This window comes from Atta colombica, unplaced genomic scaffold, assembly GCF_001594045.1.
Source record: "Atta colombica isolate Treedump-2 unplaced genomic scaffold, Acol1.0 scaffold216, whole genome shotgun sequence".
Lineage (NCBI taxonomy): Eukaryota > Metazoa > Arthropoda > Insecta > Hymenoptera > Formicidae > Atta > Atta colombica.
Window position 1 is genome coordinate 424,476 of NW_017259312.1, and position 14,430 is coordinate 438,905.

Sequence of the window (14,430 nt, forward strand, 5' to 3'; positions counted from 1 at the left end):
TCAATTAATAATACAAGCGATCTATAAAAAGTCAAAGATATCTACAAACTTTTAATTTATATAAATTTAGCCGATTTAATTAATTTTTTCAAAATTCCTATTATTTTATATGTTGTATGAATTTTTGAAATGTAATTATAAGACTCGACAGTCCTTAAGATAATTTTAATTACATATATTTTTGCATTATATGATCAACAGAAATTAAACAAAGTTTTTGTATGATCGTTTAAAAAGTTATAAATTTTTTATAATCATATAAGAAAGTTATAATTTAAAAAATTCAATAATTATTTAGATAATTTAAATTAAATATTTTAAAACTATAATTATCCAATGTATCGGCTAAGTTCATTCATTCGAATTAATCATTTGTCAATTCTGTATACTGCAGCCTGCAGCGCCTCACTAGCGTTTGTTTAATAGCCTGGCACGACAATCTGCGCATCGTTCGATCCGCGACTGAAAGACTGACGACTTAACCCAGTCTCGGACCGAGACACGGCTAGTGTGATATCTTCTGTATTCTGAAAAATGGCATGGTTGTGCGCTCGTACCGTGTTCCAAACATGTCGACGGCGGATCTCTATTGGAAGCCTCGCGTGCTCCCAAAAGAAAGAATGTAAATATCGCTTCCAATCAAATCCGTCCCACATAGATTTTTCACGTTTTCACATTATCTACATTACGTAATATTTTTCGCCCATCGATTTTGATTTTCCACGACCGACGTATTGCGCGTATGAAGAGAAAGAGAGAAAAAAAAATCGGTCGATTTATATATATATCTCTGTTTTTCTTCTTTTGACAGTTGCTGATCCGCTTGATCATGCCACAGGTCTGGAGAAGAGAGAAATGCTCGCCTATTTAGCCGGTATCGATGTAAGTTGTGACATTTTCAGTTTGACTAACACGCCTGTGTGGACATTTTCCTATGGCTTTGCTATGCTAGTGATATAATAATTATATTAACGACATATAATTATATAATGATATAATTATTATTATTAGCGATATATAATAATTATGTCACATTAATGAAATGTTGTATGTGAAATTTGAAAAAATGAAGCTCTTGATAAGGCTTTTCAAATATCAAAGATAAGAAATTATTATAATGAGAACAAGTTTCTTTCATAATCATTTTTTAGACTTGTGTATATTTTATCTTAATATTTTTTAGACATTACTGTGATGAATATCAATATCTTGTTAAAAACATATATGTTAACTTGTATCTTTTTAGGATCCATATAATCTGGCTATAAAGCGGCGAGCAGTCAGCACAAAGGAAGATCCTAATATAGTATATAGTGCATTTGAAAGTCGCATAATGGGCTGCATCTGTGATGAGGATTCATTACATATAAACTGGATGTGGTTGCATCAAGGTCCTCCACGTCGTTGTGAATGCGGCCACTGGTTCAAATTGGTTGAGAAGGCACCTGTATAATATACTTAAGAATGTGCAAGATAGTGGATTGCTTTCAACATAGAATTAATGTTACATTAGACAGTAATTATGTCTATTTCATTTACTACCATGTCCTGTCTCCATCCTATTAAAAATATAAAATGGCTCACTTATTGTATGGAAATCACAGAAATAAATATATTGTAAATATTATGTACATTATCTTGCATTTTGTTCTTATTAATATCATTTGAACTTATTGAAATTCGAAGCATGTAGATTATATTGTAATCTTTACAAGATTGATAATCAAAATAGTTTCTTAAATGATCCATATAATTGGAATATAAATGTAATTTTGGAAGGTTATATATTATAAAAATAGATTTTTAATTTCAATATTATTGTATTTACAAATCATCACTTTCTTCTAGCTCGTTCAAGTTTGAACCTACTCACAATTCTTTTTTCATCTTTCTCTATCGAAACATTTACAGATGAAGTTTTACGTTCTTGGACTCTCTCTTTGATCATCTACAAAATATGTTTATTAGTATATACAATATCTACGTGATAATATAGCATGATTAAATTATTTGTACCTACAGAATGATATTCATAATTAACATATTCATCTTCATCTTCTGTATCTATATTATTGCTCTCGTTTGAAGGAGGAACAACTTCAACATTGAAAATCATATCATTTGGAGATCTTTTCAAAATCGATTTAGGAGTATTAAACATTTTATAAATATCTACTGGACTTTGTATTTCCATATTATTTGATTCAAGTATATCTGGAGTATGGGATGAATGTGAAAATTCAATCTTAATGGCATCATTTTCATCTTCAAAACTTTCATTAAATGTATCATTTTGCTTCACAGCAGAACAGACTTCTTGAGATATTGATATTTCATTTATATTGCTTTCGTCTTCTATGACACATGGCTCAGCAAATGATATTCTCCTTTTTTCCTTTGTATTTGTGTCTTTAGACACTTTCTTATGTTCAAGTAAACAATTCTCCTCCCTTAATTTCTCTTGGAAAAAATTTGTAGAATGAGATTGTTCATTCTTTGTAACACTTGTATCAATGATTTTATCTTGAACTGTATCAGAATTGCTATTCAGCGTGTCACTTGTAGCTCTACCCATTTGGATATCTTTCAGTTTTTTTAATTCTTCTTGAATTTTCTCTGTTGTAATTTGATCAGAATCAGATTCATCCTCTTCTGATTCATCATAAACTTCGCCATCTTTCAAGTCATCACCATAATATGCTTTTCGTTCGATTTCCAGTCTGCAATTGTAAAACAGTAAGCAATAGATTACGATTCTCATAAAAAATAAGTTTTAATTGTAAAACTGAGTAACCTGTAAATTTCATCTTCTAATTCTTCTTCCACCTCCAATTCATCGAGTCTCTTGAAAAGATCTTCTTCAGTACGAATGTTAGTCTTTTCTTTTTCCTTCAACTTTGCTAGTTTCTGACGATACTCCTTCTCACGTTGTCTATGTTGCACTGCAAAAGAACATTTTAATTTCAATGTATAGCATAATGTAAATAAAAAGGTAAGACAAATTTTCTGTATACTTTTCCACTCATCAAGCTTATCCTCGGTCCAATGTTCAACTATATCTTTTCTGTCCCTCCCAAAAACATCATGTTCCAATGGAATATATTGTCTCATTTCATACAAGTTTCTTTCAGTTTCTAAACTCTTCAGCATTTCATCCGCCCCTGATAACATAAAAACATATAACAGTCGTAATATCTAATAAAATGTTTTTCTTCAAGGATATATATAATATTTATACATGCTATTCTCCTATTGCATAATGCAATCGCTTGTGATGCACTATACTTGACAAAATAGCCCTCTCCCAAATAAACCAAGATTTCATTAGTGTGAGTTAATTTTCCTTTCATAAATGCCAGCTTGCCGATGGGCACCATACAATTCTCAGAAAGCGATAATGGGTATGCTTCAAGTCCCTCTATTACTTTTTTGTGTCCCTTTTTATAATCTGTTATTGCTTTGGTTCGTTTTTCATTTTGTTCAAGTTTCTGTAATGTAAGTCGGTTTACAATTGTTTTAATATAACAAATGTAATATGAATAAGGAAATCAGCATAAAGCATAAAATTTCATTGAGAAATAATAAAATAAATTTATACCTGTATGAGCACATTGTTAAGTATCTGTTGATAATTTTGTATTACTTGAGGTCCTATTGTTGCATTGTTAGTTATACTATTATCCATACTTTATCTATACGTATATCTCATTAAAAAAATTAAATACAGAATAGAATCTATTCATATAAATCTGTATGTAGGAACAACTTGTTTCTCGTTACTACACTCAAATCGTCACCGGCTTTATATTTTTGTTAACCTAACCTATTCTCAGGGTGCTCAACTGTGATTGGTCTATCCCGTTCCAACTTTAACTTTCAGAATGTTATGACCAATAAACGAATCTAGCAAAATTGAAAAAAAAATTTTTAATAAATGTTCGATATTAGAATATTTTTTAAATTTGTTCTTTTACAAAAATAATAATTTTCTTATTTTATATTAGGTGTACAACTTTGCTTCCGCCGTTTTCCTATAGATGGCTTTAGCGGTAAGTGGTGGTCGAAATAAATAGATCATAGACGTCATACAATAAACTTGGGCATCTGTCAACATAACCCCATAGAAACATTAGTCGATTTGTGTCTGCATCATAAAGTTATTCTCGATTGAAAATGTCAGTTTACGAGCCAAATTCTTGTCATTTGCGGGAGGTTTTAATTTTTTGCTTCAATATGAAGAAATCTGCGGCTGAGGCTCATCGAATGCTCTCAAATACTTATGGTGAGGCCGCTATTAGTGAAAGAACGTGTCGTGAGTGGTTTCAACGCTTCAAGAACGGTGATTTTGACGTCGAAGACCGGCATAGCGGTGGAAGAGAGAAGGTTTTCGAAGATGCAGAATTGGAGGCATTACTTGAGCAAGACTCGTGTCAAAATCAAGAAGAATTGGCACGATCATTGGGAGTGACTCAACAAGCCATTTCAAAACGCCTCAAAGCCATGGGAATGATTCAGAAGCAAGGAAATTGGGTGCCGTACGAATTGAAGCCGAGAGATGTTGAACGGCGTTTGTTTGCTTGTGAACAGCTGCTTGAAAGGCAAAGACGGAAGGGATTTTTGCATCGCATTGTGACTGGGGACGAAAAATGGATTCATTACGATAATCCCAAGCGCAGAAAATCATGGAGACTTCCCGGCCATGCTTCCACGTCGATGGCCAAACCGAATATTCACGGCTCCAAGGTCATGCTCTGTATTTGGTGGGACCAGCTCGGTGTAGTATATTATGAACTGTTAAAACCAACTGAAACAATCACAGGCGATCGGTATCGCACGCAATTGATGCGTTTGAGCCGAGCATTGAAAGACAAACGGCCGCAATACAACGATAAAGTGATTTTGCAGCATGCTCGACCCCATGTTGCGAAAGTGGTCAAGACATACTTGGAAACGTTGAAATGGGAAGTCCTACCTCACCCGCCGTATTCTTCAGACATTGCTCCCTCTGACTATCACTTGTTTCGATCAATGGCACACGGCCTGGCTGACCAGCACTTCCGGTCTTATGAAGAAGTAAAAAATTGGATCGATTCGTGGATAGCCTCAAAAAGTGACCAGTTTTTTCGACGCGGGATTCGTACGCTACCCGAAAGATGGAAGAAAGTAGTGGCCGGCGATGGACAATACTTTAAATCATAAATGTATAACCAGTTTTTTACAATAAAGCCTCGAATTTCGGAAAAAAAACGGCGGAAGCAAAGTTATACACCTAATATATTTATTATATTAATGTTAGAAATAAATTAATATAATAAAAGGCTATGAATTATTCTAGATTAAATGAGAAAAATTTTTTTTAATAAACAATCAAATTATATACAACCTCAAACAGACATTTCGACCTTATCGCGATCCTTATCATTCTCAATGTTAAAATTTAAAATGTTACTGGTAATCTCGCAAGAACGTTCGCAATTAATCAATTAAACGCATATAATTATTTGCATGTTCGAACAGAAAAAGATAATAATGATTCTTTGTGAATTCCAGAAAGTAGTCTCTATATTAGGTGTAGTAAAAAGAAATCCATTATTTTTGCATGAAATTGAATGGAAAAATAATGGATTTCTTTTTACTACACCTAATATTATATTTAGCAAATGAAATGGCGATCCTAGGCCTTTCATAAGATATTTTTATAGATAACACAAACCTATGAATGGATTAAGATTAATCGCAAGTTTTTCATAAAAATTGCTTTCTATTCTACAAATAAAATTCTCCTTAAATAACTCTTAATCAATAATACATTTTTTATATACTTTGATATTTTATATACTGGAGTTATACATAAATTTATTATGATTATTGTACATTACATAATACAAAGTTATTAAGTTTTATTACATTATATATATATAACAATATATTTCAATATAGAAAATACATATCAAAATTTATCAATTAATTGCAAGATATGTTGTTGCTCTGCTTCTTTCCATTCTGTGTCGCCAGCATCTCCTAAATTACCGGCGTACTCTAGTTTTGAAATAAAAAATATGTGAATGAATACATTATTGATATAAATTTGTGATTAAATATAAATATGCCGTTAGATTTATGTCATTTACCTCTCATGATGTGTCGAATTGTTTTAAGGGATGCTCTTCTTTGTGCCAAGATTCTTGTCACTCGTTGTTTGACTGCAGGCGGACAACCAGTGCAAGCTTCCAAAAGTACATAATCTACTAATTGTAATATAAATAACCCACCATCTAATCTTCTCAAATAAGACTCTTCTTCGTCTTCATCCTCCTTGTGATAAAAATAAAAAATCGAGAACATAAATTTTTTAAATTTTTCGCTTTTAGATATCTCTGTTAAATGTTTCTGATTGTGTATGTACCTTTCCATTCTTTTCCACTTCTTCTACTTTTTCAAGATATTTAAAGTGTAATTCCATTAATCTATCAACTTTCTCATAATCATTCTCCGTAAACTTACTAAGTAATCTTTGACGCTGTTGTCCTTTACAATTCTTCAACATGCTTGCTATGATTGAAATAACATGTTCTGCAAAAATACTGTTTATTATTTTACTATAAATAATTAAATTGATTAATTTAATATATTAATATATATCGAGACTATACATTCTTTAATACCTTCATGTTCTTCTGCAGTAAGCATTTTTTTTCTATTTTTTGTTGGAGTTTTCATAAACAGAGGAAATATAGTTCGCAATCCAAGAATATCTACAAATTTGCTGCAGTTATCTCTTCCATCTGGGCCATTCATAGCGTGATCTAAAACCTACAACATTTCAATTTTATATAATAAATCCAACAAAAGGTGTTGCAAATAAACTCACTTTGAGAGATCCATTTCGTGACATTTTTTTTTCTCGCAACATTAAGTTCATAAGTTGAAGACCTTCACCTCGCAGAAATCTATCACGATTTACTGTAGCCATTAGGCTTGAACACAAAACGTTAAATAAATTTTCCATCATCTCTTGTTCCTCTGCAGTTTGTGGATCATGCCTCTTATAATACTGTAAATAATCAATTTTAAAATAATTCAATTTGATAACATTATGTGCAGTGCACAGATTATTAAAAAAATACATACAGCTAATTGTTGTAACAAAACATCAATTCCATCCAAATCACCTAAAAGAAGTCTATTTTCTGGCGTGTGCTGCAAAAGTATAGATAGAAGTTCACTGGCATAAAGTTTGTTCGCGTCGAAAGGTGTTTTCGTTTTAATTCGGCGCAATAACCATTGCATTAGACCCTGTTTTCCTGCATCTGCACATAGGTCTGGTCTAAATTCCAACAGGTTTTCAAAAATAGCTAGAAATAAAAAAAAATCATTGTTGAATTAATTCAATAGAAATAGTTTTGTAGAAACAAAAAACAAACAATATGCATTTATTAAATAATTACCAAGTGTGTTATAGACACCGTCACTCTCTTCTTTTACTGTTTCATCGAGTCTCTCAAGATTTTGTACTAGAAGAGCACAAACTTGTTGCTCCAACAAAGCATCAATAAGTGTATCTGCACCTTCTTGACTTTCATGTAATATGTCTACATCAGTCAATTCCTGCAGAAGATCTACCACGCCAACTGCTATATCAGTATTTTCATGAGACAACAATTCTAATAGAGAAGGCACAGCGCCCAGTTCTACCATTAACTGATACAGATCTGGATTGGTCGCTATGATATGAAGCTCTTGTAGAGTTTCATGCAGTTCTACCTCAGATTCCATAAATCTGCAAAAGTCCAAAGAGAATAGAATTATATTTGAGATTTTCTCCTGACAAATATGTATATAGCTTCCATGTTTGCATACTTTTCTGGTTGATCTGGGAATTTAACTCTCATTTCTTGATTTCTCAGAGCTCTCTTCTCAAACAAAAGAATCATACGTTTAAGCGTCGCTTCGTCCAGAGCTTCGACTTCGGGAGCTTCAGTTTCTACATATTTTAATATATCTTGCTTCTCCTTTTCCGTTAATTGTGGTTCAACTACATCATTAGTTGACGAAGGTAAAGCAGCTCTGATAGGTGTAGCAGGTTCATCGTTCCTAGACGGTACTACATCGAGTTCCTTGGGTTGTCGTTGACGTGCATGATATGGTGTTTTTATCACTCTCCTTGGCCTTTTTGCATTCTCCCATTCATCCTCATCATCCTCCTCCCCTGCTGTCGGTCGTTTCGGTGTGTTTGGAGGCTATACATATTATCACTATTTAATTATCATACATTATTTGTAGCAAACGAAAAAGTAAATCACAAAATTAATAAAGAAAATTTTTATAAACCGAAATTTGACTATAAGCGAGAGGTTAAATTAAATAATATATATACATTGTAGAGTTAAATATAAATTATACAAATCGCTAATTCGATTACATACCTTATAAGATAACAATTCTCCGATATCCATTTGTCAAAAATAGATTGGTTTAAAAATTATGCTCAAAAAATGTAAAAAATTTGAATTGAATAATTTATATTGTCACTTTGATATTCACATTCATTCAACAATATTTGAGTTCTCTCAATTGTCAATTCTCTTGCAATTTCACTCTCTGCAGTTATTTCTTGTTTTGTGGAAAAAAGTCATAATTTATCCTAACCTGACCTAATCGACCAACCTAACCTATTATTAACCAACCTAACTGTTTAAGAAAATCGTGATAAATTCATATGAAAAAAATTTTCGTATAAAAATCTATTATTGCAATTACATGAATTGTTATGCAAATAATTTATACACATACAACGCAAGGTATTTAACGCTATATTTAACATGATTGCATTATCTCGATTAGCGCGAACTTTCTCTCGTTTATCGCAAATGACATTACGCTCGTCGAGCAGTTTAGAAAAGAAAACGAATCTATATCGTCAATTGTATGCAAAAATATTAGCATGTGGGCCTATAACGCTCGCAGATTACATGAAAGAGATCTTGATTCATCCCACTGCAGGTTATTATACAACTAGAGATGTTTTCGGACAAAGAGGCGATTTCACAACTTCTCCAGAAATCAGTCAACTTTTTGGAGAAGTATGTAACTCTTCGAACTGAAAAAGATCTGTATTTATTTATTATGTCGATGATCTCATAAGAAATTATGAAGTTAGCATTGCAATGATGTCTTTGAAATAATTCTCTTTTCTTTTATTATTTATTTCAAAATCATCAAGAAATTATTGTCTACAAATAATTTATACATTAATCATTATTTATAGATTATAGCAATTTGGATAATCAATGAATGGAGAAAGATTAGCAGAGATTCTATCCAACTTGTGGAATTAGGTCCAGGAAGAGGTACCTTGATCAATGATATCCTACGGGTATATTTTTAATATGACATTACAAATCTAACACACAACTGTAAAAATTATGAGTTGTTTCTCATTAGGTGTTCAAGAAATTGAATTTTTCAAATAAGATATCAGTTCATCTAATAGAAATCAGTCCTGTTTTGTCTGCAATTCAAGCAGAAAAATTGTGTACAAAAAGTAAAAGTATTGAGCCAAGAGTCAATGAAGACCAAAAGAATTCTATTACGCATTATAGAGAGGGTGTTACGAGAGACAATGTAAAGATATATTGGTATTATTCTATCAATGATGTTCCTAGAAAGTTCAGTGTATTTATTGCACAAGAGTTCTTTGATGCTCTGCCAATACATAAATTTCAGGTATTATGGAAATATTAGAACGTTGATACTAATGTATTATATTATACACATTGTACAATAAGCCATTATAGTAATAAATCAGGAATCAGAAATTCCAATCACAGTAGAATACGAGAAAAATAATTGATTATGATTAGCTAATTTCTATCTTCTGATTTCTGATTCATTACTAATGACTTATTGTAGAATGTACATTAAATATATAAGGGATAATTTTTACAAAAGTCATATCGCTTGATTTTAGAAAACTGATAAAGGTTGGAGAGAAATCTTAATAGATATAGTGCAAGATTCAAAAGAAGAAAGATTTCGATATGTACTTTCACAAATGCCAACAGCTGCTTGTAAAGTATACCTATCTGTGAGCATTTATTCGTGTCATTTTATGTAGCATTTAAGTTTTAGATAATAGAGTAATAAGAGATATCTTTTAGCCGCATGAGAAAAGAGACCATGTAGAAATAAGTCCTCAGTGCTCTGTGATAATAGATTATATGTCTCAATTTTTGTGGGAATATGGAGGATTTGCACTAGTGATTGATTATGGTCACGAGAGGGAAAAGACCGATACATTTCGCGCATTCTGCGAGCATAAATTACACGATCCCTTGTTAAATCCTGGAACTGCAGATCTGACTGCGGATGTTGATTTTTTATTATTAAAAGAGATTGCACAGAAAGACGATAGATTAATCACGTTTGGTCCAGTTACGCAAAGAAAATTCCTGAAAAGTCTTGGCATCGATTTACGGTTAAAAATGATTTTACAGAATGCTTCTAATAATCAAAAGAAACACATTGAGTCAGGATATCATATGATAACCGATGAAGATAAAATGGGAAATTGTTTTAAGGTGTTATCCCTCTTTCCTTTTGTTTTAAAAAATTATTTGAATAAATGGTCTGTAACAGGATTCGAAGATAATAATAAAATAAAATCTTGAATTTTTATTTTCAAATATGAAAGAAAAAAGAGAATTGTATGTATATTACTATTAATTATATTTTTATACATTAATTATATAATGACATATATGTATATATAATAAGCATATAGGTAATTAATATTGTACAGACAATAAAAATAAGTTTATATAATAAAAGCTCTTTAAATTTATTTTTAATTATTAAATAAGTCTAACTTTTCCAAACAGAATTATAAATGTTTTTATTATAAAGAGTTATATGAGATAAAGAATTATTTTTTCCACATTTTAATTCGTTATTCTTTTATTTTAAATCTTTACTCTTTAAAACTGTCTTTCCAATTTTCACTGCTTGCTATTAATAATTCAGCATTTTTAGTATATATGCAACAATCATATTTTTTACGGTGATCATAACATATGCTGCGAGTCAATTATACATTGATACTGGGATAGTCGGCCTCTATGAATGTCAGAAAAATGTGAAAGGGCGCAAACGATTCATACACGTGAGCTTGGTAGCACGTGAACGGTTAGTGAAAGGAACATGTGCAAGACGTTAAGAACTAAATAAATAAGTAAATAGTTACCGGTTCGATATTGATATTTAAAAGTGTCATTGCTGTTTAAGAAACTTTATCGACTCAACATTCTCATCTCGGATTTAAATAACTATTACTTTTTGCTAAAAACTGCTACTACTTTAAACTCATTGAAAAACTAAAATTTTAATCTTTTGATATAATATTTTGCAAGCGATTAATTACTCTTTTATGTAAGATTTTATTATCTGATGCAATTAGCACTAAATTCTATAGATAAAAAATATGTAACGAAAATTTTATTATAATCTTGACTTCAATATTTTTCTTGATCAAAGTATATATAATTACGTTTTTTTTAAACTCTATTGGTTGATTAATCGCATAAGTTCGCATCTTGGATCACGCGTTTATCATGCTTTTCCCGTGGAGACCTCGTGTATAAGACATTACATTTTTACGTAATACACGTGAACAGTACGCGAAGAACATACGCGAGCCAGCAATCTCGAAAAGTCCTTGACCCTTTTCTTCGTGATTTTACTTTTACTTAACGTATCTCGCGTGCATGCCCTAGTCCCCACTTCCGCAAACTCCTTTCGCTTGTTCCTAACACTCATCTCGGTGAGTCGAAGTAGACCGTTTCACGAAGGACCATGGTTCGCGACAGAACGAAAGAACGTATCTTCAGTTTATTATCGAGAATACTCATCGCGCGAATATTTTTGCGGCGGACTCCAGAGTTTCTCTCATCACGACAGAACGTTCGAACCGCGAGTAAGATTAAAAACGCATTCTCTTAGGAATTAGTGTGTTACTATTGGAAAAAAAAAACAGATAAGAATATATAGTAGCAGTTATAAGTTTAATGCCGCAATGAGATTTCACTGGAAAGAATTAGTTAATGATATTATTTCGAAGGATATTAAATTTTTGAGATAGTGACTGCGAATAGAAAGTTTTAAATTAAAGAGTAAAAAAATACAATATATAAGCATCTCAGAAATCAAATTGCTCAATTCTACAAAATAATATGAAAAGATTGAATAAAATACTTATTAATTCCTAGTGAAATTCTATATTGTTTTAATCGACGAAATTTTCAATGATTCAGTTTGAAAGAGTGATATAAAACTAAACATCTCGATTTATTATCGCAAATGTTTGCGGTGACGAGCACGGAGAAGCTCGGGATCAACGATGAGCGTTTTAAATCTGCAGTAACGATCTCTAAGGCTAAGAATGTTAAATACAGGAAAGATTATTGCGGTGATGAAAACGATCCCAAAACATTGCATCTTGTGCGAGTTAAAGGATTTCCGCAGCTATTGCCCGAAGGTAATTCGAAAACTATATGCTGTCATCGTTGGCAACGAATAAAAGTTAAGTTTGCAATTTCATAAATTGCACATACATGCGTTAAGGAAGTTTGTCGATATTTTAGGCATCCTCGCTTTGACCAATTATTGTCGATGGCTTCGCGAATTATCTTTATCGTATGCCTTGCTGAGCGATGAACTGCTCTTAGCATTATGTTCGGTGAAGCAAATCCACTTGGAAACTCTGCGAATAGAAGCATATCCAGAAGCGAAGCCTTTTCCACTTGTTAGCAATAAAGCATGGTCCACATTTTTGAATCATTTGCCCGACATAAATCTTGCGCTGTAAGTAAAAACGAACTATATACATCTTGATTAAGAATTATTATTACAATATCCGCGCGATGCGAGTAAAAGTCGAAATAAGTTCTGCAGCTGTATTTTTTATTTTTCATTAGACTATCTTACATGACTGACGACGATAATAAAAAATTACTTTTCACATCGCACATCCCCGTAACACATTTGTATCTCAGCGATGCAACATCCGAGTCGATGTCACGCATAAGCAAGCAATGTCCACGATTGATAGAATTAGTTATCGCCACATATGAATCCGGTCCGATCGATCGATTCCTGATTTCCATGGCCAAGAATTGCTCGCACCTTAGTGCCGTCAGTTTGGGCGATTGTGAAATCACGTTTGTATTCATAAATATGCCATATCGCTACTCTAATTCAATATTGAAACAGCTTTATTAATTCTAAGATATTATAAATTTAAATTTTATTTCTTTCTTATGAAAATACACAATTTGAAAATTAATAATACTGTTATCTTTATTTTGTTCATCACTAATGTTTAATTATCAATTTGTAGAATTTGTCAAAATATCTTAGAGTCTCATTAATAATAAATTATTATTAATATTGTAGATATTTCAATATTGCAGCAATGATATATATCGAAAAACATATATCACGTTTTTCCAACAAAATATTAATAAAAAATAATTTTTTTTCCATTTTATAGCTGTTCCGGATTAGCGAAATTCGTTGCGTTGTGCGCACATCGTCTGCAGGTATTGTACGTTTCGGAAACATCATTGATAGAAGATGCGGACTTCGATATCACTAAAGTATCGACGAACTTATCCTCGCTTCTTGGTCGGACGTGGATACCGGAATATGTACCATTATGGTAATCTTCTGAGAAGTGAAAAAGAGGTTTCAACAAAATTTACAGCCGTAACAGGATGCATAACGAAATAAAATATTCACGACGTACTTTTCTATTTTTTTTCATAAATTACATAACTTACAAAGATTTTGCAATGTCGAACAAAAAATTCAACATATTCACTTTTATGTTTATAATGCTTATAATATTTGCAGTAAAAAGCTGTTGAATAGTATTACTAAAAATTTGAAATAGTCTCGATATTCCACGTGCAATATTGTTTTATATATTAAATTAGCAATATATCGCAGAAATTAATTGATCGTTGCTGTTGATACCAAAAAATAGAAACTTTATTAGATTATAATAGTATTTTTTAGATGTAATATATATATAAAATAATGTAACGTTACTAGTACTTGTCTACCATCGTCGCGTATAGTAGACCCGTATAATATTCAATATCCATCATATGTAATATTATGATAATGAGTAACAGTCTGTATATACATTATTTCTACATTATACTAAATGATCGGGCATTTAACATTACAATGTCCAACATTAACAGAAACATCACTTTTCTAATTTATAATTTGTCCAACTGTTCTTTTCTTCATTTTTTGACGCTTTCTGGCAATGCTATTCTAGAGATGCGAGGTGCTCAGTCTTGTATCCCAGCCAACATATATATGTATGTGTATGTATATATATATATATATATATATATATAGAAC

At 31.6% G+C, this 14,430-nt stretch overlaps 5 protein-coding genes across 6 annotated transcripts; 3 read left to right on the plus strand and 2 right to left on the minus strand.

The window, feature by feature from the left end:
- Positions 1-460: 460 nt before the first annotated feature.
- LOC108687799 (cytochrome c oxidase subunit 5B, mitochondrial-like) lies at positions 461-1,601 on the plus strand. The gene is made up of 3 exons (XM_018193756.1): positions 461-622; positions 812-882; positions 1,247-1,601. Exons 1-3 carry the CDS (start codon positions 535-537, stop codon positions 1,451-1,453), a joined length of 366 nt encoding a protein of 121 aa, XP_018049245.1. The 5' UTR covers positions 461-534; the 3' UTR covers positions 1,454-1,601.
- Positions 1,602-1,834: 233 nt separating this feature from the next.
- On the minus strand, positions 1,835-3,827 carry LOC108687796 (unconventional prefoldin RPB5 interactor-like protein). The gene is made up of 6 exons (XM_018193750.1): positions 3,599-3,827; positions 3,239-3,488; positions 3,015-3,161; positions 2,795-2,942; positions 2,021-2,720; positions 1,835-1,948 (listed from the first exon to the last, which is right to left on the minus strand). The coding sequence occupies exons 1-6, from the start codon at positions 3,683-3,685 to the stop codon at positions 1,835-1,837; spliced, it is 1,446 nt and encodes a 481-aa protein (XP_018049239.1). The 5' UTR covers positions 3,686-3,827.
- A 2,000-nt stretch (positions 3,828-5,827) lies between these two features.
- Positions 5,828-8,608, minus strand: LOC108687795 (beta-catenin-like protein 1). Of its 2 annotated transcripts, none has more exons than XM_018193749.1 (9): positions 8,427-8,608; positions 7,861-8,240; positions 7,449-7,780; positions 7,132-7,355; positions 6,872-7,054; positions 6,666-6,813; positions 6,407-6,573; positions 6,132-6,312; positions 5,828-6,039 (listed from the first exon to the last, which is right to left on the minus strand). In XM_018193749.1, the coding sequence occupies exons 1-9, from the start codon at positions 8,454-8,456 to the stop codon at positions 5,951-5,953; spliced, it is 1,734 nt and encodes a 577-aa protein (XP_018049238.1). In that variant the 5' UTR covers positions 8,457-8,608; the 3' UTR covers positions 5,828-5,950. The 2 variants fall into 2 exon arrangements, with proteins under 2 accessions (XP_018049238.1, XP_018049237.1); XM_018193748.1 differs by having other exon boundaries at positions 6,132-6,315.
- Positions 8,609-8,782: 174 nt separating this feature from the next.
- On the plus strand, positions 8,783-10,829 carry LOC108687797 (NADH dehydrogenase [ubiquinone] complex I, assembly factor 7 homolog). Its single transcript, XM_018193751.1, has 5 exons — positions 8,783-9,083; positions 9,269-9,376; positions 9,445-9,726; positions 9,971-10,087; positions 10,161-10,829. The coding sequence occupies exons 1-5, from the start codon at positions 8,823-8,825 to the stop codon at positions 10,668-10,670; spliced, it is 1,278 nt and encodes a 425-aa protein (XP_018049240.1). The 5' UTR covers positions 8,783-8,822; the 3' UTR covers positions 10,671-10,829.
- A 1,011-nt stretch (positions 10,830-11,840) lies between these two features.
- LOC108687769 (F-box/LRR-repeat protein 3-like) lies at positions 11,841-13,791 on the plus strand. The gene is made up of 5 exons (XM_018193718.1): positions 11,841-11,971; positions 12,309-12,532; positions 12,639-12,858; positions 12,972-13,214; positions 13,547-13,791. Exons 2-5 carry the CDS (start codon positions 12,355-12,357, stop codon positions 13,716-13,718), a joined length of 813 nt encoding a protein of 270 aa, XP_018049207.1. The 5' UTR covers positions 11,841-11,971; positions 12,309-12,354; the 3' UTR covers positions 13,719-13,791.
- The last annotated feature ends 639 nt before the right edge of the window (positions 13,792-14,430 follow it).